Source organism: Plectropomus leopardus, chromosome 16 (genome assembly GCF_008729295.1).
Source record: "Plectropomus leopardus isolate mb chromosome 16, YSFRI_Pleo_2.0, whole genome shotgun sequence".
Classification (NCBI taxonomy): Eukaryota; Metazoa; Chordata; class Actinopteri; order Perciformes; family Serranidae; genus Plectropomus; species Plectropomus leopardus.
In genome coordinates this window covers 18,781,993-18,801,863 of record NC_056478.1, presented here as the reverse complement: position 1 = coordinate 18,801,863, position 19,871 = coordinate 18,781,993, and the positions used below count along the sequence as shown (strand labels likewise).

The 19,871-nt window shown below is 37.8% G+C and overlaps 1 protein-coding gene across 1 annotated transcript in view; it reads right to left on the bottom strand.

The window, feature by feature from the left end:
- lama2 (laminin, alpha 2) overlaps positions 1 to 19,871 on the bottom strand; it is a 198,697-nt gene that overhangs the window by 125,638 nt on the left and 53,188 nt on the right. Inside the window, exons 15-20 of the mRNA XM_042503943.1 lie at positions 15,916 to 16,020; positions 11,509 to 11,720; positions 9,540 to 9,651; positions 8,344 to 8,457; positions 4,344 to 4,471; positions 1,097 to 1,183 (exon numbers count right to left, since the gene is read on the bottom strand). Of these exons, the coding sequence (XP_042359877.1) occupies positions 1,097 to 1,183; positions 4,344 to 4,471; positions 8,344 to 8,457; positions 9,540 to 9,651; positions 11,509 to 11,720; positions 15,916 to 16,020 (758 nt within the window). The remainder of the gene's footprint in view (positions 1 to 1,096; positions 1,184 to 4,343; positions 4,472 to 8,343; positions 8,458 to 9,539; positions 9,652 to 11,508; positions 11,721 to 15,915; positions 16,021 to 19,871) is intronic.

Below are 19,871 nucleotides of genomic sequence, written 5' to 3'. Positions count from 1 at the left end.
GCTACTCAGTCAAATCCATCCCTCACTCCGCCAGAGGTCCAGTTCATCGCCCCAAAATGGTCACTTCTGGCTCCAAAATGAACATTGTGGTAGCTAGATCTTTTTTTTTCCTCAGCACATCCCCTTCCATAAGGCAAAATGATGAACAATCAAGCAACACTTTGTCCAACTCGTTATAAAATGGGCAAATTATAAAGCGTTACCTTGCTGTCAACAAAACAAACGCCATGTCCTGCATTGATGTCATAGTCCCTGTTGGGGGACCCATCAGGATACATTTGTGTTTTCATTACAAAAGATACTCTGTCAAATGCGTCCCACAGTGATCAGAACAAAATGCGACTTGGTGGCCGTTTACGCTTGTATTTAGGGATGTCCACTTGTGAGCCCATCACCAAAAATCCATGTTATGCTGCTTTTACAGTCAAAGTTGGAGATTTTCCAGTTGAATTACAAACTTCTGACCTCAAAGCTTTCAAAGTGGATGAGGCCAAACATAAACCAAAAACTTTGCTGTCCGAGACAAATTGAAGCTTCTTTGGCAAGTGTACACACAATTTAACTCTCGGCAGTGCAGCCGCCTTGAAGCAAAAGAATGACATTTCTAATGTTTTCCCGAAAAACTTTTGCGCAGAGATGAGAACTTTCAGACATAGCTTTCTGTAACCGGCTACCTGATAACATTGGCATTATATATCGAAATTAATCCACATACGGAACAGATTTTACTAAATGATAGTTTGTATTATCCCAATCAAATACGTACAAATGTAGTTTATGTTTGCCTTTTAATTGATGGGTTACTATTTTCAATGTGCTGCAATTGTTGTCTTGTGAAGTTGGGGTAGATTTCCCTTAATTTACAAGCAGGACCTCTAACTTTGAGCGTTGTTCTGTCGCACTTTTTCTATTAAGAGGTCAGGAATTTTCCAGTTGTCTCAAACACAGCATTGAGGCCGCGTATAAACAAAGATTTCCAGCTCTGTATTCAGTAATACTAAACTAATCCTCACATCCACATTAAGCTGTGTTTTCATCAGTGGGTTTCTCACTGTTACTTGTACCATTCAGTGTGTGTTTTTTTTGTGTTTGTTACCTGTCACATCGTGGTCCCGTGTACCCGGGCTGGCACTGGTCACACAGCAACTCCCCTTCTTCGCCGAGGTGGCAGGTGGGACTGAAACTGTCGTAGTTGCCACGTTGTTGTTGTTTTTGTTGAAGTTGTTGTTGAAGTTGTTGTTGAATTCGGTAGCGTTGTCCAAGTGTGGTGAGAGGAAGGAGGAAGAGGAGGAGGAGGAGAGGACAGAGGCGAGTTAGGGCCATTGTTTGTCTCCTAATATACACACGCACACCTGTGTCCCTGCTTTCACTTTCCAATCCTCACATTCACACTCTGTAAGACACACACACTTAATTTCCTCTCTCTCTCACCCACACATTCACACACTCCCACTATTTGAAAACACTCTTCCTCTCTAACAAACTGTAATTTAAATGAACCGAGAGAGAGAGAAAGAGAGAGGGACAGAGTGAAACGACGTTCTGTCACCCTCCCACTTCCATAAACTAAAGATAGTTCTGCTGGCTCGGGTTCCAGGCCCCAGACTGACTCACTGGCTGGCTGACTGACTTGCTGAGTTACAAATAATCTTGCTTGGCCTGTGCATGCAAACAACAAAAAATGGTAAATAATACTTAGAACCCTTGTATGAAAAAGGTTATGTTTGTATGTATAATAGGGCTTATATAAAATAAGCTATAATCATCACAGACACAGGTTGAAGAAGTATTTAACTGATATAAAGAGGGTCCACGTGTAAAACAGGGCTGTCTATGAAGAAGATGGACGATAACACTTTTGAAATTGGTGCTTCATGACCAGAGAAAAAAAAAGAAAAGGACTGTGGAGTTGTTTTTTGCTCAAAAAGTAGAAAACCTACAACTACCAGAATTTATAAGACCAACAAAAGCTAACGCTGTTGGGTGACATAACGCAAAGACGTCCATTTCACATAATGGCGGTCGCCTGGTAACCAACAGTCTCATATTACAGATAAACAGTAAGCTCAAACATGCTTTTGAAAACATCTAAGGCATGAAATATGCAACTCAGTAACATAATCCTTGTTTATATGTAATCAGTGCTGCTTAGTTTTACTCTTTGATCATTTTTTTTCAACTACTAAAGTATCTACTAAGTCTCTCCAACAAAAACATTCATTTATAAAATGCTACAAAAAAAACCCACTCTGGTCTGCACTTTACCAAACAGCTTCTACAAGTATTTTGTTTGCTCAGAGCAGCTTTGTTCACATCGTCTAACAGGATCTTCAGTATCTTTGTGTTTGTTTAGAGCTGTTTGTGTCTGATAGGTCCGCTAAGAATCTTACAAATGATGAATTTATTCATGTGTAAAACAGTATTTTCCTGTCCTTCTGAAATTATTAGCTGTTTTTTTAAAGCACATTTCATGCAGATACTTTCTGGTGAACAATAGTGATTTGAGTCAGCACAGCAGGATAAAAGATTTTAAATAACTTCATGACTTGTTAGAAGCTTGATTTTCTACTGTCTTGAATTTTCCAGCAATAGGTGTTGATTCTGCCAACGGTGACATTTCCACCCACAGGGAGGACGTTTCTCCACCTAAATAGATGCTTCTACCTGTGGTGATATTTCTATTTGTGTCTTTACAATTATATATCTACCCACTTCGCAGTGGGCTCAGCAGTGGCAGATTGAAATGTTTGGTTACAAATAGGCGAGAGCTTAGGTTTTGTTTCAACGTTAGGGAGGACATATATGAAAGTGGTGGATTTGCACCAAATAAATTAAAAAAAGACTAAACCCCCCCTTAGACAGTCAGTTGAACCTGGGTGTAAATAAAAAAAAATAAAAAGAAAACACTCCAGGACAAAACTGATGTCTTTCAGTTAAATGTAAATCGCCACTCTGCTTCACATACTCAGGCTAATATCTGCATCACTTCATGAAATGTTCATAAGAGCTAAAATATTATTGCTAACTGGAACAGTCCCGCTGGCCGGGCCGGCTATTTGAGTGACTGGCTTCAGTGAACATAACGGACTAGACGGCTGCTGAAAGGCTTGGCACCTTCAAGCTATTATTACTGCCGGGGTTTATGGGAGGTAGGGAAGGGGAGAGGTGAGAGACAGAGAGAGTTGTATCTTTCTTTAGCGCTGAGAGTTTTGGACATGACGTGTCATGACTGCATGAAGATTCTCAGCTGCTGCTCTGCCTGCCAGTGTGAGTGTGTGTGTGTGTGTGTGTGTGTGTGTGTGTGGCCTGGTTGTTGACATATGTGCACCAAAGCCACAGCATCTCTCTCTGGTCATTTGGAGAAACTACAGATTTAATGGCAAATTTAACCAATGGTTATAAAATGGAGCAATAGTTTTGGTCCCTGTTTACTTCCTGTCAGCTGCTGCTCTAGGCCATAATAAAAACATATATTGGCGGACATATCCCCCATAAAAAGCTTGAAAGTAGTTTGGGAAAAAGAAAAGTTCCTACATGAAACTGCTCACAACAACGTCTGTTGATTATCTTAAGTAACAGAATCATTATGTCTGGGAAGAGAAATTGCAGTTGAGTTTTTTGATGTATTTTTGGCCCTTTGAGCACTACAAGCAAAGTGCCATCTAGTTCCATTATACTGAAAAAAATGGCACACATTTCTAAGACTGACATCTCCATCACTCAGCATATAACACCAAAACAATCTAGACTGATGAACAGCACCAAAGGTAGAGGAAAAATATATTTATTAATTTATAAATTTCCTTTTATATACATTTTTACCAGACAGTTGCTGTACCTTGAACAATCATAACCTGAGAATGTGAAGCCAGCACAGCACGAGCAGTTTTCTATACAAGAGAATGATAAAGGATTTTAAATACCTTTAATTACTTGTGGGAGGTTTGACTTTGCCTCTGTTTTAAGTTTTCTAGCTACAGTCCTATTGATTCTGCCAATGGTGATGACATTTCTACCCACAGAGATGATGTTTCTCCACTTTTATTGATGCGTCCACCTGTGGTGATGATATTTCTATGCATGTCATTACAATTATATTCCAACCCACATTGAAGAAGCTTCTGCTTATGCCCTTATCCTTTAGAGATGAAAAATGCAGTGTGTGGAGAGGAAAAGAAAAAAAGAAAGGAAAGGAAAGGACAGGAAAAGAAAGGAGAACATTATGAAGACACGGGTCAGAAAGAGAGAATAGGGGCCACGGTGATGTCAGCAGTGATAGATTGAAGTGTTTGATTAAATTGTGTCGTCATGACACCATTAACCCCAGTGTCTCCACAACCTACTTGTTACTAGGAAGATTGAGCGGGCAAGCGCAGGGCTGACAGTCTGTGGGTGACCCACGGGTGGCATTGCCATAGTAACCAGGTAGGCAGGCGTCACAGTGGGGGCCTGTGGTGTAGTGGGAGCAGTCCTGGAAGAAATAAATACACTATTAGGCAAACAAAGCATCTGATCAGTTAACCTGAGTGTTATGAGAAGACCTGAAGCAGTTTCCTCGATGATGAAAATCTCAACACCCTATTGTCTTGAATCAAGCTTGAAGAATACAATAAGTTATCAATACATTCTTTGTCTCCCTTTTAAATACAGGGTTCTCATACATTTGACTTTTCAAACTTTTGATTTTTCAAGGACCAATAGTATTTACTATAAACAATCACAACATATATATCATGAACAGAATGGTGTAGTATACTTTATTCTAAATCTGAATTGAAAAGTAATGAAAATTAAACATCAACTTTTCCAATCTCTAACAGTTGGTTACGGTCATGTTCACTTCAACTCTTCATACTACGTACACAACAATAAGAAAGGTTATCCATGGAACATTACTGTAACAAATTATATAATTACACAACAAAAATCCAAGATTTTTCCAAAGAATTCAGGGATTTTTACTTTACTTTTCCAGGTTTTCCATGACTTCAGAAAACCTTACAAATAATATTTTCTTCAGGGCAGTGAAGTGACATTTTCTTTTTTCAATATGTTGCGAAATGTTCTGAAAAACCTCTCTAAATCATAAAATCATCATAGAAACAAACAGTTAATTAAAAAAAGTAGGAAAGTTAAATATTATCTATAAATCACCTTTTAAAACCTAGGTTAAAAGGTGCTTTATGAAGAGGAAATGGTTAAAAGAAAATAAGATCACATCAGGAAAAATTTGGAAAAGGAGACAAAGTGACGATGGAGAGACACAAAAATGATTGAAGAGCTGCTGGATTATTTACACCAACTCTCTCTCCACCTCCCAGCACTCACATTGAGAATTATTCTCAATGTGAATTATTTAGTGAAAATCTGTTATCATGCCAAAAATAATACTAAGTGTAGGATGCAAGTTACTGCCATGAAACAGAAAAAAGAAAACCAAAGAGCTAACAACTGACCAGCTCTACTTTAGAGTAATTAAGTGTCACACTTTGCCTCGAGAGGTTAAAGGCTAGAAAGGTAAAAACTAATAGGCTCAAGGGTTAAAGCACTCTAATAAGAAGAGCAGACACCCAGTGACATGTTCTCATAACAACAAAACTGTTGTTATTGAATAAAGCTGTCACATCAAATCATTGTCAAGAAGACAGCAGCAGGAGGAACAATCTCGGGGAGGTCAGCGTTAATGATATGGTTCAAGATTAGCATCACATTTTGTTACCATGGTACCCAAGCCCACAGGTACGTCCTCAACAAAACACTTGATACAATAATGTCCCTCAGATCGCATTAGCAAATATCAGCATTGGTGAGTATTGATTGATGTTTCTCATACCGATACATTTATTACGGTTCAGTACAATAAACAGAACACTATTGATGATATTTGCCTGATCCACAGCTCTGCCTCCGCCAACACTAATATCACAAAATGTAAATTACTCCTTAATAACTTATCCCAAAGCTGCCTCAAAAATGAAGTTAATTTAAAAGTGTTTTTTCAGCATGACATTTCTTTGATTTGATGCAGAATAAAAAACAGTAATTTTGTATTAACATTTCAGTTTCAGATTATTTTCCCACTTACAGTAAAATTAAAACTGTGTTCCTCCCACTGAGGAAATCAGGTAGTCTGAGCTTTTCTTCTCTGGGCCGACACATTCCTGTTTTTAAAGGCCAGCTGCAACAACTGTTGCAATATCATCATGCTATTGTTTGTTTGTGTGTGTGTGTGTATGTATGTGTGTGTGTGTGTGTGTGTGTGTGTGTGTGTTAGTTATGTTCCAGATCATTTCCTCCTCTGATCAAATATCTCTTCACTGCTGAAACACACCCTGCCAGAAAAAAACTCAGGAAAGAAGTATGTGTCCATCTGTCTGTCTGCCTGTCACTGTGCATGAACATGTTTACAGGAGGTGTGTGTGTGTGTGTGTGTGTGTGTGTGTGCGTGTGTGTGTGTGTGTGCATGTGTGTGTAAGAGAGAGAGAGATTGAGCAAGCTTGTCTGTCCATCTTTGTCTTGAGTGTGCGTGTGTGTATGTGTGTTCTTCGGACATATCCCAGCATCCTCCAGCATCTATAATGAAACATAACATGATAACACAAAACCCTGTGTGTGTGCGTGTGTGTGTGTGTGTGTGTAGCTTGATGCTAACTGACAGCTTAAGCCTGAGGCAATGTATAGACTGAGGAGTGATGGTGTGTGTGTGCAGATGCACATGAGCAGTTTGGCATGTATGTTTGTGTTTGTATGTGTGTGTTTGTGTGTGTATGTGTCTGTCTCAGTAAATGTGTATTTGTGTGTATGAGTTTTTTTTGTGTTTGGGAGAGAGATTAGAGCTCAAATATTTTAACCTGCAGTTCCTCTAATGGCCACTTCATGATCATTCAAAGAACAAAATATTGAAGAAATAACATCTAACTGAAAACAACATCAGCACGTATTTTTCCCACATGAGGTCATAGTTTCAGTAATTTATTAACCCTTTGAAACCTGGATTGACATCAGTTTTGTTGTGCTGCGTTTATTAACAAGCTATTTCACCCTTTGAAACCTTGAAGCAAATTGGTTTGATTCCCTTTAAAAACATGACTAAAAAGACAATGAGCAACTTGGCAAGAGATGTCACACAAATTGCGAGAAATAAGGAAAAGAAAATGACCTGTAAATTGTGTGTGGGGGGGGCAGAAATTATTTAGAAGATATAGATAAAAATAGTGAAAAAAAATCCAGGAAACTATATTTATTATGATTATTATTGTACTATTCTATCTATTTATGATCCCGCCCCCAGTCTCTTTTCAAAAATGAAATTAGAACATAACATAAAAAAACATCTTTTATGGTTTACTTCCTTAGGTTTAAGCAATAAAAGCACATGGTAAGGTTTTGAAAAATCATGGTTTGGCTTAAAATAAGTACCTTTGTTACCAAGGTAATGTTATATCATGTGACACATGTTACATACTTCACATGACATAGCATATTTAACAAACTAGCATGGTATGTTGTTATAAAAATAACAATTCATTTTTTATTTAAAAGTTAACTAATTTAAAAGTTACCAGTGCGTGACAGGTGAGTTTTTTTTTACCCCTCCATCTCCCCTTCCGTGACTTTGCAGACTTTCTCATTTGTTATAAGGTGAACTCTCAGCTATAAATTGATTGATTCATGCGAACAATCCAGGGCTCCCCACCAATTGATTTAACCTCTCACAGTTATTCATTCAAAGAAAAAAATCAATGCTGTGAACATTGGTGAGTTGACTGTTTAAAGCATAAATAAAACTCATTTACTCATGACAGACAAGTTACTTACTATTAAACCTTAATGATGATAAGTGGGGTGACAGCTGTATGAGTTAAAAGAAATTACATTGATTAATTTGTTGAGTACATTTACAATAATATGAATCTTCTGCCTAAAATTATATTGCTGTAACTTATAAATTTCCTGGAATTTTTAAAAATATGTAAATGTATTAGGGATACACGTTAATATCGGCACGTCATCAGCATAGGCAAATATTGCCTTTAAAATGTAATATCGGAATCGGCCAAGATGCAGATTTCTGCTGATGTGCATCTGCATATGGGATACCTGCAAAAAATCCAATTTTGCATCCCCAATATATATATATATATATATATATATATATATATATATACACACACACATACATAATTTTTATTTTTTTCCGAGAAAGCTCTGACATTTGCTACTAACAACATTTGATGTCTGGTATCTCTTTCCCTGGAAAAGACACTTTTTGATCAAAGTGTCAAACCAAATAATCAGACAGACAGTGTGACAGTGTCTTCATCAACGTATTGATCGACTTACCAGGCAGTGTCCTGTGACATCATGGCATTGTGTAGCGTGTCTGTGACAATGACAAGCTTCACACACACCATTATACAGATTCCCGTTGACCCTACGAAAACCTGGAATACATGCCTGAAACATACACACAAACACACACAAACACATACACACACACACACACACACACACACACAGACACACACAGTTAGAAAGACAGGAAGACAAAGTTGTCTGTTGTGTGTGGAGTATTTACTGTGCAATCCTCTAATTAGCACCTCTAGAGTGTTTTTATGTGTGTTCAATTATTTGTAGGCTTGAGTAATAAAAGCTTAATGTTTGTTTGTGCATCAGTCAAGACTGGAGTAACAGTAAATCAGCTGCATTCTGAAATTAAACACTAACTGGACGTTCATATTTGCTTAGGAGGCTTGAAATGCAAAAACAGATATGATTCTTTATTCAATCACGCCATACTACAACACATGTACTGCGTGCACATGGAAATCATGACAGGAAAAACAAAGAAAAATCCTCAATGAGAAATGTGGTCTCCTTGACGCTTAGGACTCCCAGAAAAAGCAGATGAAATTCAGCAGTGGCACTTGACAATCCTCAGGCTACTTTGTGTAGTCTACTGAGACAACGAGAAACAGTCATGACTGCTAGTGATGAAGACAGAAAACTAATGCGCGAGGGGAAAGCACCTGTGTTTTAAGTTGCCCTCGTCAAGTGGACTGATAAAGCATGGTCACGTAATGTCCCCATGTGATGCCCCACTATACTTAACATTAATGTAATTAATTACACATGTCAAGTAGATGGTAATCTGCATGAGAATTTTTGGCAAAACAAAATCTGTTTTGATAATCATCCGCTTCTATTGATCAATTTGACCCGGACAGAATGATCACTGTGAGAGTCCACTTTAATAATGTTTTGCAACAATGACTGAAAAAATACATTTTCAGCAATTGCACACACTGTGATGAAATCTATTTATCTAATCTACAAAAGAAATTACCCAGATGCTAACTTTATATAATGATATTTCACAATTAAAATATTTTGGTTATATTTTATCTGACATTACAGCACTTTACCTGTCTGCTCTTCTCAGAGACTGCTTTTTTATTGATTATTTCAGTTAAAGTTTTAAATTGCAGGGTTGTGTTTGGTGTGTGTGTGTGTGTGTGTGTGTGCGTGCGTGCATTTACCTCACAGGAAGTGCCTGCATATCCAGGAGGACAAGAGCAGTTTTCTACAGCTAATGCTCTCCTCTCTCCTCTGGTGGAGGGATTAGCTACCTGCATTGAGAATGAGTGAAGTCTACATGCACACATGCACGCACGCACACACACACACACACACACACACACACACACACAAACACACACACACACACACACACATCAAGCATAAACATATGGTACATTGGTTGTCTGTCTATTTTTACAGTTTAACATCGTCTGCACTTACATTAACGGAGCTATTTGGCTGATTAGACTTTCAGAACTTTAACGACCTGATTTCTTTCTCTGAGGCAGAATTTACTCTCAGACAGAAATACTTTTCATCAATTAAACTGCTACCTTTATGTTATAGAAGGTTACAGTATGGTTATTTACAAACAGGCTATGAAAAAAAGAGCTGTCTGAGAGACTCAATTCTGATATTTCTGCTAGGAGTTTACATGTGTTGCTTTTTTATATTTTAAGTTTTGGAGTGTAGTGTCATGTATTGTAATGTATGAAATGACACTACGACTAAGAACATTTGCTAAGTCTAGTGTAGGCGTCGGCCACCCACAGCTGTAGTGTTAGGGTTAGCATGTGGTCCTTAAGCCCCACTCAAGAGGCTCCCTGTGGCCTTGACAAACTTTATTTTAACAATTTGATTTCCATTTATCATTGCTGAAGGCCCAAAGTAATTCTTACATGCCCCAGTGGTAAAAATGTAAAGCCTATACCAAAAAAAAAAAAAAAAAAAAAAAGTTTCAACATTTTGTCAACTAAAATGTGTGTCATATGTAATCGGCCGATCACCTTTATCTCTAAATTTTGCCAAACCTGAATAGTGCTGGCTAGTCAGAAGTCTGTCTTGTGGGGCTTGTTATGGTTTCCAACTCCATAAAAACCGAAAGACTCAGAGGAAAATAGAGAATTTAATAGTGACTTGACAGAGCTTTACTTTTACTGCCAAATCTGCAAAGTTTAAGTACCATTAAATCAAAAACAGCCCACTACAGAGTAGCCATCTTGTGATAAAACATATTAATGAATGCTCATTTAAAACTATCAGCGGCTAATCTTAACTTAAGAAGCTTTCATTATAAGACTCAGATATTTTTTGTAGCTCCAAACAGATTTTTTTTGATTTTTTTGGTATCTTTTGGGTTTTTTTTTCCGCCAAAAATGGCTCTTTTGATACTAAAGATTGCCCACCTGTGATGTTATGTCTAGTATACGTTTTAACTAAGATTTTCATTCACAAAAGTTCACAAAGCGCTATTATCAAGTGTTTTCCATAAAAGTACACACTTGTCATGGGACAATATCTACACTTGCATGTAATCACATTAAAAACAGTAAAATCAGTTCAGGTTTCCACAACTGATCAATTAAAGGGCACTCAAACAAACCACATATCCACACATCATATCACATTCAGTGGATGATTAGTTGTAATTTTAGAGAAAAAAAAACAGCAGGATAAAATATTCTAATAATGACTATCTTGAACACTTTACCTAATGTATGACATCATTCCTTATTGTCCAACAGTAAAAAATGGAATAGTACATTGACATGTGTAGGGCTGCAACTATTTTCATTGTTGATTATTCTGTCGATTATGCTTTAAATTAATTGATCAGTCGTGTGCTTCATAAAATGTCAGAAAATGGTGAAAAAAATGGTGTTTCCCAAGGTCCAATATGACGTCCTCAAATTTCTTGCTTTTGTCCACAACCCAAAGATATTAATTTTACTGATGTAGAGGAGAAAAACACCCAGATAATATTCAAATTTAAGGAGTTGGAATGTGAATTTTGCCTTTTTTCCCTGAAATAATTACTCGAACTGACTAATCACTTATCAAATTCGTTGGCAGTTAATTTAGTACATGACCACTAAACAATTAATCACTGGAGCTCTAGAAATGCATGTAATGAGTGTGTGTTTGTACCTGTACACAGCACTGGGCTCTGTGCTGTAAGAGGCCCGCACCATCACTCTGGTCACATTGGCCAAAACAGACAAGAAATCCCTCCGACTGATCGGCTGCGCACTCCCTGAAACCAGGAAGTGCTCTGGAAGGAGAGCAACATGATTGGTGCTCGGCGAGGACGGGTACACCGGCTGGCCAAACCGTCTGTCAATAATCTTGATTCCACCTCCCTGGCAGAGAAAGGAGAAGAAACATTTTTAGTTTGTGTTTTCTTTTCTTCTTTTTTGCAGTTCACTTTTAATTCCATAAATTTAGACAGCTGATATTTTCAAAAACATAAATACAATGTGACACCTCTTTCAGAAAGGACTCTGATATTCGACTGATCCAAAAGAAAAAAAAAAGAGGGAGAGAGAGTAAGAGTGAATGATGTGTCATTAGTTAATGAGCTGCAGTTTCTATCGACATTTTGAATGGACTGAATGCAAAGTGAATTGAGCCCGGGCCTGGTATCTGACTATCTCTTGTTGAGAACAGATCAATGGCATGTAGCGGCTAACACAGAGTGACAACTACTGATGAAGGGAGGGAGGGAGAGAGAGAGAGAGAGAGCTTACCATGCCAATAAACCATTAAATAAAAACTAATTGAAAGAGAGGAGATGGAGGGAGGGATAAAAAGACAGCAGGGCTGAGAGATGCAGAGATAAAGACAGAAAGAAAGACATAGACAAAGAAAAGAGGCAGACTGACAAGAAAAAGACAAAGTCACCTCAGGGGAAATTGTTTTCATTAAGTCTCTGAAAAAAACACTTTTAGTGTTTTTCATTTTCTCTCACTCTAATTTATCACACCTTTAAAAAATCAATTAAAGGATAATGTCTGCGCTTTCCCAAGTTTTTCTTATTGGGCAGAAATCCCATGAATAAAAAACAACAGTGCGTCCGTGTTCCTGTGTGGCTCTCAGCTTTGGACACAATCGTTCCCTCAAATGTTTTTCACACATATTTGGTTTTATTTTTTAAAGGAAACTACAACAGCTGGGCACTGTGCTTTTTAGCAAACACTGCTAACAGGAGTAGAAATTGCAGTTGTTGGGGACTATTTCAGCTGTGAATCAATACACTTTTGTTGAAAATCACTCTGCTACTGTATGTCAGGCTTTGACAACACAGACGAAATTTGTTGGGGTAAAAAACTGATTTACACAAGAAACATTGACAAAAACCTGACGGATCATTTAATTTGTTTCCTTTTTTTAAACCTGTTTCTAGATGGTTCTGGCAAAAAGCATTTTGTCCTACTGGCAGAGTACACGAAATATATAAGTTTACACAGGGTGTTTACAGGCATCAGACAACTACATTAGTGTTTTTAAGAACTTTTTAAGATTATCTTTAACCAAATATAAATTTTGATTAATTAACATTTTTTTAATAAATCTGTTTTTTTTTTTATTCAAGCAATGCAGGAGAGTATAAAGTGCATCCTGCCAACAGGTAAGTGCAAGTAAAGTAAGTTAAGTACAGATGCACTGATTTATCTGTCAATACCAGTGTTTGGCTGATATGCACCTTGTTGACTGCCTGTCAGTAAATACAATGCAAATAAAGTAACATTCACCGATGGCAGTGGCTAATGTTAGTCCTTTTTTGTGTGTGCGTGTGTGTCACATCAATTTTGCACAGACTAAAAGGCAAGGTTGGAGACTAAAAGCATCCCGTAATCCTCGGGACAACAGAGAACTCACTATCGTTGCATCAGAGGAATTGATAATGCTTCATTGTAAACAGCAAATCTTTGGTGAAATAAGCAGGAAGAGAGCAGCTGGTGGCCAGAACTAACAGCTAGTTAATGAAGTTAAACTGAGTTAAATAATGATGCATCAAAGTTCTCTTCAGTAAAAATGAGTATTGTGAGAAAATAAATTATAATGGTCTCGTAATGTGTTCAATGTAATTTTGTCAAACTTAGCTTTTATGATACACTTTTTATGATACGCATACTAAAAAGACTTCTGATGTAATTATTTTGTATTTTTTAAGATGATTCACATGTGAAAGGAGGTTATTTTAAAGGTTGTCCTTTAAATATGTATAATTGAATTTGTGCTTATTTAAAGATACTGCAATGAAGGGCTTAATTACAGTTCAATTATTTTATTTATTATGTGGATTTCTTTGTTTCCCCGACACAAAAGGGTAATAAATACCAACAAAACAACACTGAAAACAATGGTATTGGCTGTTGGCCAAATTATTTTCAACATCGGTATCGGCCGAGAATTTCACAATCACTCGATTAAAGACTTGTAACATGAGAGATGTGGACTTTCACATAGAAAGGCTGATCTCAATTACAAAAATTAATTGAATAATGTATAAATTATGAAACATAAAATATTCATAATCTATACTAAAGACCTTACAAAGTCAAATTAAAGACAATTTTATAACTTTTAAGGCCTAATATATATGAAACTTAAGACTTTTAAAAGACATTCTGTGTTACTTTAGGGAACATTAAAAGTGAATTTGAAAACAAATCAAAATCTATTGTCTTAAGTGAAACAAAAAAGCTTCAGATGCAGTTCACTGGTTATTGTTATTTCTGTCGTGAACAGCTTGGTATTTACATGCTTTTTTTTAACTGCCAGTGGAGGGCTGATAAAGTGGGCTGGAATCGGGAGAAAGACATGGAAGTCAACAAAGCCATACAGACAAACAAAGACAGAGAGATTATTGTCTATTCAGATCCCACATACTCACAATCGCGGCACGAGCGTCTTTCTGCGCTTCACAAAACCATGCAACAAACAATATCACAACTTGATGCAGATCTGCAGAGTAAACAGTGCGGGGAAGAGAAAGAAACTAAACGAGACAAAGGCTTAAAGAGAGACAGTGAAGAGGGAGAGAGCCGGTTGACAGTGTGTAGGTGGTTCATTATCGTCATCATTTGGAGAGGCTTTTTGTTGACAACAAGACCGACACTTGTCCTCCTCTCCTCCCCGTCTGTCCATCGGACTGACACGTCTTTAAATAACACAAGATCGTTGGACTGTGACTTTCCCTCCCCCAGCTTTCTTTCTTTCCTTCACTTTTTCACTTTTTTTTGTTGACTTCTGTTTCCCTCTACTCTATTTTTTCCATTTCTTTTTCCTTTTTTCTTTCCTCTCTGTTTCTTTCCATTAGTCTTTCCTTGTTTCCTACTGTCCTTTCTTACTTGCCATCTCTCTATCCACTCTTTTTTCTTTTCTTTCTTTTCCATTTGTCCTTCTTTTGTTTCATTCTGCCAGTTATTTCTTCCTTGCCTTCTTTCTATTCATTCGCTGTTTTCTCTTCTTTCCTGCCTCTTCCTTCCTTCCTTCCTTCCTTCTTTCCTTTCCTTGTTTCAGTCTATCACATTGTTCACTAATGCCCTTTCTTCCTTGCCTTCTTTCTTTTCTTTCTTCCTCCTTCATTTTTTCCTTTCTTTCTCTCTCTCATTTCCTCCTGTACTTCCTTTGTTTCATTCTGCCACATCTTTTTTCTTCCTCCTTACTTCCCTCTTTCCTTTCTGTATTCCTTTTTCTTTCTTTTTTCCTTACCCTGTTTCATTTCATTCTGTTTATTTCTTTTAATGTTTTAAATTTTAAAATTAAAACATACTTTTCTTTAACACGACATTGATAGAAAGTTGTGTGTGAATTAACGGGATCGTTTCTGCAGATCTAACACACACACACACACACACACACACACACACACACACACACACACCTGTCTGTATTACTTGTGTACTGTGTGTGCGCACACGCACGCACGCGCACACACACACACGCACACACACAAACACAAAATGTTGTTTATGGATGTAGGAGATATAAACAGTTAACTAATAGTGCTGCTGCTTTGCTTATTGCTGCCATACATCATATCACAACCTGCTCATTATAAAGACATACAGAGAGGGGAGGGAGAGACTCTCTATCTGCATTTTTTATTGCTAGGTTCAGCATTTCTCCACCAGCTGTAGCTGCTTGTATGTGTGTCTGTGTGTGAGGGTGTGTATGCTTTTAACGGCCTTTATTTGCTACTCAATTTAGTGGTCTTACTGATGCAGAAGTCAGTGACTTGTGGGAAAAAATAAATAATGCTGTAGACACAAACACATAAACACACACACAGATTCAAATTCCTGTTCATGACCATTTGCTCCCAAAATAACAACAACGTGTTAAGTGTTAGGAAAGCTCCTGGTCATTGCCCTTGACCAAGGAGCTGCCCAGGGTCCCGGAGCTTATTTCACTGTTACAAAAGAATCTACTAAATTCACCAACAGTGTTTATGAAAGCATACATTTAAAAATAAAAACCCATATGTACCAGTTGCATATGTAAGCATGCCTTACAGGTCTTTATCTTTGCGTGTGTTTGAAAACTTACCTCTATGATTAGGTCAGGCTGTGAGGTGACTCTGATGGTGGTTTGTTCTTGTTGGTCTGTAGTATAAGACACCGTGTAGGACACATCTCCTCCATAAGCTGAGAGCTGAAGAGAGACAGAGACAGGTTATTGAGGACATGTGCACACATGGATAACGCTCTTCCATTGCTCTACAGGTGCTGGTAAAGCACTGAGATATGCAGCTATGAACCAACAAATGCAGAATAGAAGAATGCTGATTGCTATAAAACATGAATGTAAAAAAGCAGCTTTTCAAATTCTTAAGAAAAATTGACTTTGCTAGTGTTTGTTTTTAAGACAACTCCACATTGCATCATTAATTTGTACAAAAATAAAAGATCGACTTAGTCACGCAAGTCAGACAGTCACACAATTGGAAGTAATTTGCAACAAAGTCGACTGACCTATGCATGATCTAAAGGCCTCAGCTCATACAGTGTTTGCTTAAAATAGGTGCAAAATAAGAAAAACTTTTTTTCTGTGTTTAATACACATTTCAGCCACAAGAGGCCCAAGTGCACCACTACCCTGTACTCTAAATAGGGCTAAAAGTGTTCATGTTTTCTATTAGGTGAATCTAAATTTCTCCATGCAGTCCTTTCATCAAGTTTTGTAACATTACTTTCATGTCTTTCTTTTGGTTGGAAATGTATGTACTTCAGCCTCCTTCAGCTGACAAAATAAAAAAAGTAACTTAGAAAAATGATCCCGGTAATTTTTTTCCCCCACCTGTTTCACCGATGAAAAAAAAATGATTATCTTGGCATGATATTTTTAAGTCACAAACAGGAGAGAAAATAGTCTAGAACAGACTCAGAAAATAGATCACTGGAATTTGTTTCCTCATTTGCCTCTCAAGGCTCCCATAGAAACCTGATATTATAAAGTCTAAAAAAGTCCCCCAAATCCCACCATAGCATTAACATCTTTTCATTTACAATATTTTGTTACAAAAAATGTGACACCAATCTTTGGAGGGTAAATGTTTGTTTCAAGCTTGAATTGTAAATTATATGAAATGAACTACATATTTATTATGTAGATATGACTTTGACAATAACATTATTCTCAGGTGTGCGCTGTTTATTTAAGTTATATGTTACTCTTTTATGACAGGAGCAGCACTACTGTACCAACAGCAACAACTACTGCTTCTACTAATGACATTTTTCTTAAATAATTTAAAAGTAGGCAGAACAAAAATATGCTACAATCTTTGTTGTCTTGTGTGTTTCGGTGCAGCTTTTCTGTCGAGTCCATGGGATGAGCTTTAGCTGGAGAAACGCTGCGTCGGCATGATCCTAAAATTTATTATTCTGCTCCAACCTGAACAGTAATGGGTGGGAGAGCGAGATAATAATGCCACCATAAAAACAGAGAGAGGGGGACACTGAGGAAGAGGGGGAGAGGGACAGAGAAATAGAGCCTGAGACAGAGAGAAAGAGAGAGAGAGAGAGAGAGAGAGAGAGAGAGAGAGAGGGAATAAGAGGTGGGCTTAATGCCTCTATAAACCTCTTCCATTCTACATCATTACTCTCAGTTCTTAAACCGGGAGGAGGAATCACCCATTTCACAGCTGACTGAAAATGCACACACACATACACACTAGTGGGCATGGAGGTGTACTTGGGTGGACATTTTATTGACTAACACTTATTCTCCATCTAACCCCATTTGCTGATTTGGACTTCAGAAGACAGTAAAATCATAGTTTAAACCCACACGCTGCCTACACACATCAGACACTTGTGCTGCTCGACCTCCTGCGCCATTAGCTCATCCACACTCCAGCATGGACTCTGCATTCACACTTTAGCCTCTCAACTAGCAGTGTAACAGCACACAAAAGTCATGGTTCGGTTCATGCGCTAGTTTAGCAGCCACTTTTTTAACCCAACACTTTTGCTCCTAACTTTCACAGGTTTAAGTTAAAGATCTAAGACATTTTGTACTCAATAGAAATATTTCCCTTAAATTTTGGTCACAAATTTGTTAAAATCCATGTAAGTGAGCACTTCTCCTCTTCCAAGATAATCAATTTAACTGGCAGGTGTGGCAAATCAAGATGCTGATTAAACAGCACCATTACTATACAGGTGTGCCTTGTGATGGTCACGATGAAAGGTCACTCTGAAATGTGCAATTTGATCACATAACACAATGCCACAGATGTCACAAGTTTGTGGCAAAATGTGTGTCATTGCAGGAATGTCTACCAGAGCTGTTGCCCCTGAACTGAATGCTTATTTCAAGAGCAAAAGACATCTCCGATGTTGTTTTCGTTAATTTGGCAGTACACCCAATCTGCCTCACAACCGCACAAATCGGTTATGTTGACAAACTGCTGTCAGATCAAATTCCTGGTGAGGATGATGAGCATGTAGACAAGCTTCACTGAGATAGTTTCTGACGGTTTGTGCAGAAATTCATCATTTTTTTGTTCTTATGTTTAAGTTTTGAGCAGTTTACCAGAGAGAGATTTCCCTTTACAGTTTAAATCTTTTGAACAGTTTTAGAGGTTAATCTACCCTGGATTTCACAAGAAAAAAAAGGCAAGACAAAATTTATGAAGCAGAAATAGGGTTTTGTTCTTCTTTCCTATATGTAAATATAAACATTTCATGATGGTTTGTCCAGTAACACCTCAAGGGGTTCCTGGCCCCTGAGTTGAGAAGCTGTGGTTGACATCTGTAAGTGCTTAAGAGATCCTGCTTAAAAACCTGATTTGCATGTTTTATCCTTGTTTGTATTTCTAACTGTTGTGTTCAGTCACCACTCGGCAGGATATGAATGAAGAAGAGGAAGTAAAAGCTTCTCCTGTGTATTCTCAAGAACACTTTACAATGATGGAACTTGTACGTCTTTGTGGATGAATCTCTATCCACCAGTCAAACCTGAGTTTAGCAATTTACTTCCTTTGAAATTATTGACATTTCTCAGAAAAGTCATTTCTCTGACGCCAGCCACTCAACGTAGACAATAATCAAAGCTTTTGTCATGGGAACCTGATGTCCCATCTCTACCTTGGGGGATAGGATATAAAAGAAATACAACACAGGGAAGAGACACAACGGACAGAAAAGCGCAGCAGGAGAGGGGAAATTGTGGAAGAAAAGAGGGGAATTATGGGGAGTAGAAATGAAGGAACAATAAACACTCAGCCACACAACTACAATAGACATCAGCCGGGTCCCTCTGAGAGCTCCTTAAGCCTGTTATTAAATCCATCAGTGGCCAGAATGAGGAGACCAGGACATAATCCTCTCTGTTTAAACCCTAATCAAGCACGACACAATCTTCATTAAAGTGAACATTTTGTCATGGCCATGAGTGTATCACTTCATACAAGTCATTCAGCTTAATATGTGGGAAAAAATAAAGCATCAAAATATCCCATATCGCAATTACAGCTGTGTATCATATAAAACATTTTAATACTAGCACCAATGCCAGTGCCCTTTAAGTGATACCACTACCAGTAGAGTATTTTTTTTGATACCCTTTTGTGAATTGGGTGGCATGTAGTATAGCCATAGTTTTGAATGTTTTGTTGGCAACTCGATATGGTGATCCGCCAAATCTGTCAATACGCCACACTCGACCACACTCCAGCTCCCACACCAACAATAACAGGGCTAACTGTTAGTATCACACATCTAGCATTACCCAACATTTATGAGGATGTCCTGATCTTATCTCAAAGATTGGCATCAGGGCCAATTATGGCATTTTTTAACTGATCAGGATTGGCTATGTGAACACAGGTGTTTTTACTTGCAAGGGATTTTATGCACAGCTTTGCAACAAGTACAGCCATCAAGAACTCTACAGCTCTCCATCTCTTCTCCACTCCGCAACCTGCCCTCCACAAAACACTACACACCATAAATGACAGCAAAATGCAATCTTCATTTATGTTATTTATGAGCACTGTT